Genomic DNA, 7,170 nt, shown 5'->3' on the forward strand with positions numbered 1-7,170 from the left:
GGGTTCAAATGATTCTCCTGCCACAGCCTCCTGAGTAGCTGGGCTCCCGACTAATTTTTTGTATTTTTAGTAGAGACGGGGTTTCACCATATCGGTCAGGCTGGTCTCAAACTCCTGACCTTGTGATCCGCCCACCTTGGCCTCCCAAAGTGCTGGGATTACAGGCATGAGCCATTGTGCCGGATTCGTGTCCAAAAGTTTTTGCTTGTTAGAGATAAAGCCCAGGAATGGGGTTACTGAGTCAAAAGGTTTGTGCATGCATGCATTCATTCATTCATTCATTCATTCATTCATTCATTCATTCGAAACAGGGTCTTGCTCTGTCGCCCGAGTTGGTGCACAGTGGTAAAATCAGAGCTCACTGCAGCCTCCACCTCCTGAGTTCAAGCGGTTCTCCCACCTCAGCCTCCCAAGTAGCTGGCACTATAGGCACGCACCTCACACCTGTTTTTCTTTAAATTTTTCATAGAGATGAGGTCTCACTATGTTGCCCAGGCTGGTCTCGAATTCTGGAGCTGAAGCAATCCTCCTACCTAGGCCTCCCAAAGTGCCGAGATTTCAGGTGTGAGCCACCGTACCCAGCCTGATTTTATTAGGTATCGCTAAAGTAGTTTCTGGAAGGGCCATTACAGGGCTTGAATTTCTACCAGTCTTGTAGGAAAAGGCCCTTTTTTCTACATCTTTACCTGCAGTTGGTGTTAGCTATTATGGCCTTAAAAAGATGTTTTCAGGCTGGGTATGGTGTGTCACACCTGTAATCTCAACACTTTGGGAGGCCGAGGCAGGCAGATCATGAGGTCAGGAGTTCAAGACCAGCCTGGCCAACATGGCGAAACCCTGACTCTACTAACTAATATGAAATAATTAGCTGGGTGTGGTGGCAGGTGCTTGGGATAAAACCCCATTCCTGGGGCTTTATCTCTAACAAGTAAAAACTTCTGAGGCAGGAAAATTGCTTGAACCAGGGAGGCAGAGGTTGCAGTGAACTGAGATCGTACCGTTGCACTCCAGCCTGGGCGACAGAGTGAGACTCCAACTCAAAAAAAAAAATACATTTTTCCAATCTGCTAGGTGCAATGTGATATCCCTGCATTCTTTCAATTGGCTTTTCCCTGACTGCTGGCTAAGGTAGTGATATCAGTGAGCCAAAGCGTCTTTAAACTGGACACTTGCTGGGCGCGGTGGCTCATGCCTGTAATCCCAGCACTTTGGGAAGCCGAGGTGGGTGGATCACGAGGTCAAGAGATCGAGACCATCCTGGTCAACATGATGAAACCCCATCTCTACTAAAAATACAAAACATTAGCTGGGCATGGTGGCACACACCTGTAATCCCAGCTACTCGGGAGGCTGAGGCAGGAGAATTGCCTGAACCCAGGAGGCGGAGGTTGCGGTGAGCTGAGATCGCGCCATTGCACTCCAGCCTGGGTAACAAGAGCGAAACTCCGTCTCAAAAAAAAAAAAAACAACAAAAAACTGGACACTGCTGCCTTTTCTGGAGAATTACTTGCAAACCTAGAATTTTCTTTCTTTTTTTTTTTGTTGAGAAAGAGTCTCCCTCTGTCATCCAGGCTACAGTGCAGTGATGCGATCTCAGCTGAATGCAACCTCCACATTCCAGGGTTCAAGAGATTCTCATGCCTCAGCCTCCCTAGTAGCTGGGAATACAGGCATGTGCCACCACGCCTGGCTTTGTATTTTTTGTAGAGACGAAGTTTTGCCATGGTGGCCAAGCTGGTCTCAAACTCCTGGCGTCAAGTGATCCGACCACCTCAGCCTCCCAAAGTGCTGGGACTACAGGCCTGTGCCACCAAGCCTGGCTAATTTTTAAAATCTTTCGTAAAGGCAAAGTCTCACTATGTTGCCCAGACTGGTCTTGAACTCCTGGACTCAAGCGATCCTCCAGCCTTAGCCTCCCAAAGTGCTGGGATTACAGACGTGAGCCACCTTTCCTGGCCTGCTGTTGAAAGGAAACACTAAATATAACAGCATTGCTGTCACAATGCAGTGCCTTGTAGCCACTGCATTCAACCGTCTTTGGCTATAACTCTGCCACTTCCCTTTGTGTATAGAGATGCCTGTGTCTTGGGGGGCTGCTGGTGTCCCCCATGATTGTTCCAGGTTGAAGCATCTTCCAGCCTGGAGAAGTTGGGTAGGGGGTTCCCGGGCTGTCGTCTTCTTTCCAGTCTTTTCTCCTTCACAGCCATGTGGTTCTTTTTTGTTGTTGTTTTGTTTTGTTTTTTTGCTTTGTCGCTCAGGCTGGGGTGCAGTGGCTCAGTCTCAGCTCACTGTAGCCTCCACCTCCCGAGTTCAAGAGATTCTCCTGCTTCAGCCTCCTGAGTAGCTGGGATTACAGGTGTGTGCCACCATGCCCAGCTAATTTTTGTATTTTAAGTAGAGATGTGGTTTTACCATGTTGGTCAGGCTGGTCTCGAACCCCTGACTCGCTGGGATTGCAGGCAGGAGCCACTGGCGCCTGGCAACCATGTGGTACTTTTAAAAGCAGAAATCATGGCCAGGCGTGGGAGGCCGAGGCAGGCAGATCACGACATCAGGAGTTCAAGACCAGCCTGACCAATGTGATGAAACCCTCCCTGTTTCTACTAAAAATAAAAAAAAAATTAGCCAGGCATGGTGGCACATGCCTGTAATCCCAGCTATTCAGGAGGCTGAGGCAGGAGAATCGCTTGAACCCGTGAAGCGGAGGTTGCAATGAGCCAAAATCATGCTATTGCACTCCAGCTTGGGCAACGACAGACCGAGACTCCAGCTCAAAAAAAAAAAAAGAGCAGAAATCATCTCTCTGGAGTCTTTGAAGGATTTACTAACATTTATTAAATGCCACCAATATTTCAAAGGGGCCAGAGGCAGGGCTGGGAGTGGGGGGAGAAAGGGTGGCTCCCCTCCGGACAGCAGGTGTCCCTCACCCTGGGATCAGGGCCCCAAAAGAGGTCTGGAAACGCTCACGCTCAGGGTGCAGAGGTGAACGGCTCCCTGTTCTCACCTCCGGGGCCAGGCACTGCGGGCGAGGAAGTGCTGGGAGTTAAGGAAGCTGGGGAAGGGGAGGTGCTGGGGCCCAGGGAGGCTACGGGTACCTTGGCCCGGGTGCCAGGGGCGGGGGGATGTGACATTAGGTGAGGACTGGGCAGAAAGTGTGTGTGGAAGGACATGTTGTGTATGTGATGTTGGTGCCATATCTATATGTGACGTTGTTGTGGTGTATGTGAAATTGTCACTGTCTGTGTGTGACATCATCACCGTCTGTGTGATGCCATCGCTGCGTCTGTGTGACGTTGTCATGACACGTGACGTCAACACGGCCCGTGACGTCATCGCTGCATCTCCAAGTTCCCCATGTCTGTGCACCACGTAGTACATCCACGTGGTGCCATCACTATATCTGTGCGTGACGTCTACACGGCTGCGTGACGCCATCACCCCGAGGACGTGTGACGTCACCACACCGGGGACGCGTGACGCCATCACCCCGGGGACATGTGACGTCACCACACCGGGGACGTGTGACGCCATCACCCAGGGGACGTGTGACATCATCGCCACGGCCCGCGTGACGTCATCTCCACGGCCATGTGCTCTGGGCGAGGGATCATGAGGCGCAGGTGCGGGTGTGAGAGAGTACTGGGGGTCTGCATGCAGGAAGTTGTCTGATGGTGGCCATGGGTGGCGGGTGGCGGGTGGCGGCAGGAGGGGATTGGGGCGGGCGCCGCGAGCATCTCACTGCATCCTTCGCAGACCGCTGAGTCGTGCCACCCCTCGGTCCTCAGGCCTGGAGCCTCCTCAGCCACTAGGGCAGGAAGGGGATGGTGACACAATAGTGGGTCAGACAGAGGGAAGGGCAGACCTCGGCCGGGCCTTGGAGGCTCGTCCTCAGCGGGGGCACAACATCCTGGGGACCCTGGCCCTGCCTCCTCCCACCCTGGGCCCCTACTTGTCCCTCAGGACCTGAGAGCTCCTTCGAGTTCAGCCTCCCCACGAGACTCTCACGTGTTGAACCTCCCCAGGATGGTGAGACTGAGGTGTGTTCCTCTCTATTATACAGATGAAGAGACTGAGGTTCAGAGTGGCCACTTCACTCCAAGCCTCTGCTGCAGCTTGTTTGACTCCAACGTTCTGGGGATAGTGAGAATTTACCCCAAAGCTTCTGCTCCTCCAGACCCCTACGCTGGTCCCCAAGGCAAGGCTTCAGTCTCCCTCTTTTGTCTACCCAGAAATGACCCTGCTCCTGCTCACATGTCCTCCATGGCTCCCCAGTGCCCTCAGGATAAAGCCCAAGCCTTCCACATGGCATTCAGGGCTCCACCCCTCTGCCCCTGCTAGGCCTCCCCATCGGGGACTCCTATATTGCCAAAGTCTCAACAATTCCAAGAGCCATCACACCGCTTCCGCACCCCCCCCAGGCCCCACTGCCTTTGCACGAGCTGTCTGGAATGCCCTCCCCCTCCTGGGCCTGGCAGAGGTTCCTGCAAGGGGTCAGGGGTCGGCACAGAGGCTGTTTCCTGCTGGGGGAGGAGGGGGCTGCGGCCAAGTCCTGCTTCCGCTGGTCCTCTCCCTTCCTTCCCCGGCTCTTCCCTGGGGCCCGAGCGGCCTCACGTTCCTTGGTTGGCTCGGGTCCCTGGCCCTGGCCCCTGGCCCTGGCCCCAGACTCCATCCACAACCAGGATTCATCCAGCTCTGGTCCCTGCTGCCAGCCTGCAAGACTCCAACTTTTCAGAGACGGAGGCACCAAAGCCCCCATGATTGCTTGGACTAGTGCAGTCCCCTCTGCCCTGGTCCCCAGCTCCTGCCCTTGTCCCCCAGTCTGTTCCCCAACAGTGACCAGAGGAACTTGTGGATGCTTGATCTGGGTCACGCACGTCCCCTGTCTGCTCAGGTCCTCACAGCAGCGACAGGCAGGGCTTGATCAGCCCCGATCACTTCCCTGCCCTCCCCTTCTCCCCGCCTCAATTACTCTGCTCCAGCCACACCGGCCTCCTCCCTCAAACACACAAGGCATGGTCCCATCTTGGGGCCTTTGTCCCGGCTGTGCCCTCTGTCTGACGAGCCCTTCCTGGGATACCCCCCATGGCTCCTCCCTCACCCTCTCTGGCTCTCTGCTTCAATATCACCTCAGTAGCCTGTCCTGTCTCTGATGGAAAATTCCAAGCTTCTTACACGTCCCGCCCCTTTATTCTGTCTTGCCCATCACCAAAGGGTCCTCAAGTAACCCATTCATCTGATTTACCATCCATCTTGCCCCCGAGACTGTGAGCCCCATGAGGGCAGCGATTTCTGTGCCTTATTCCAGCACCCAGCACCATGCCTGATTCCCAGCAGCTGCTCAATAAATACAGCTTGAATGGACAAACGAATCGTGAGAGTGATAACAGTGAACTTGAACCATTCACCACAGCTTAGAGCCAGGTCTGGACGCTCATTGCACTCCAGCCTGGGGGACAAGAGCGAGACTTTGTCTCAAAAAAAAAAAAAAAAATTAACCAGGTATGATGGCTTGTACCTGTAGTCCCAGCTACTCAGGAGGCTGGGGCAGGAGGACTGCTTGGGAACAAGAGGTCAAGGCTGCAGTGAGCTATGATCATGCCACTGCACTTCAATCTGGGTGACAGAGGAAGACTCTGCCTCTCAAACATTTTTTAAAGGGCAAATATTAAGTACATCTTGGTCCAGAAGCTATGTGGCTGAATATGGCAAAATTGCAATGGGAAGGGCTTTTTAAAAAAAGATTTTATTGTTTCTTTTATTATTATTATTTTTTGAGATGGAGTCTTGCTCTGCCACCCAGGCTGGAATGCGGTGGTATGATCTCGGTTCACTGCAACCTCCACCTCCCAGGTTCAAGTGATTCTCCTGCCTCAGCCTCCCGAGTAGCTGGGACGCCCAACTAATTTTTTTTGTATCTTTAGTAGAGACAGGGTTAGAGACAGGGTTTTGCTATGATGGTCTTGATCTGTTGACCTCATGATCCACCTGTCTCGGCCTCCTAAAGTGCTGGGATTACAGGCGTGAGCCACCGTGCGCAGCCAATTTTTTGTATTTTTAGTAGAGTTGGGGTTTTACCATGTTGACTAAGCTGGTCTCAAACTCCTGACCGCAGGTGATCTGCCCACCTCAGCCTCCCAAATGCTGGGATTAACAGGCATGAGCCACCACACCAGGCCAAGACATTATTTTGAATTTATTTTATTTTTTGAGACAGATTCTTGGTCTGATTTCCAGGCTGGAGTGCAGTGGTGTGATCTCAGCTCACTGCATCCTCTGCCTCCCGGGTTCAAACAATTATCCTACTTCAGCGTCTGGAGTAGCTGGGATTAGAGGTGCCTGCCACCACACCTGGCTAATTTTTGTATTTTTAGTAGAGACGGGGTTTAGCCATGTTGGCTAGGCTGGTCTCGAACTCCTGACCTCAGGTGATCCGCGCTCCTCAGGCTCCCAAAGTGCTGGGATTACAGGTGTGAGCCAACATGCCCAGCCTTTATTTGTCTTTATATCTTGCTTCTTTTGTTTTGTTTTGTTTTGTTTTTTTGAGATGGAGTCTCACTCTGTCACCCAGCCTGGAGGGAAATGGCACAATCTCGGCTCCCTGTAACCTCTCACTCCCTGATTCAAGCAATTCTCCTGCCTGAGACTCCTGAGTAGCTGGGATTATAGGCACGGGCCAGCATGCCCAGCTGATTTTTGTATTTTTAGTGCAGATGGGGTTTCGCCACTTTGGCCAGGATAGTATCGATCTCCTGACCTCGTGATCCACTTGCCTCGGCCTCCCAAAATGCTGGGATGACAGGCGTGAGTCACCAGCCCGGCCCTTTACATCATTTTTAACGAAACTTACATTGATTTCCAAAGGACACTCAGTGTCTGCTTCTTTTTGTTTGTTTGTTTTGTTTTTGCTCTGCCCCACGTGATCTGCAGGAAGGGACACTCAGTCTCATCAAGTAAAGGAAAGCTGGCACCCGTGCTACCCACAGAAAATAACTTTAAAATTTTCCATAAGCCGGGCATCGTGCTGCCTGTAATCCCAGCACTTTGGGAGGCTGAGGCGGGTGGATTACCCGAGGTCAGGAGTTGAAGACCAGACTGGCCAACATGGTGAAACCCCATCTCTACTAAAAACACAAAATTAGCCGGGTGTGGTGGTGGGCGCCTGTAATCCCA

The 7,170-nt window shown here is 52.5% G+C and overlaps 1 protein-coding gene across 1 annotated transcript in view; it reads right to left on the minus strand.

Annotated features, from left to right (window-relative positions):
* Positions 1-3,549: 3,549 nt before the first annotated feature.
* LOC108284512 (plasmalemma vesicle associated protein) overlaps positions 3,550-7,170 on the minus strand; it is a 21,623-nt gene continuing 18,002 nt past the window's right edge. The window contains exon 6 of the mRNA XM_017501242.2: positions 3,550-3,805. Within this exon, the coding sequence (XP_017356731.1) occupies positions 3,799-3,805 (7 nt within the window). The 3' untranslated portion in view covers positions 3,550-3,798. The remainder of the gene's footprint in view (positions 3,806-7,170) is intronic.

This window comes from Cebus imitator, unplaced genomic scaffold (assembly GCF_001604975.1).
Source record: "Cebus imitator isolate Cc_AM_T3 unplaced genomic scaffold, Cebus_imitator-1.0 Scaffold280, whole genome shotgun sequence".
Lineage (NCBI taxonomy): Eukaryota > Metazoa > Chordata > Mammalia > Primates > Cebidae > Cebus > Cebus imitator.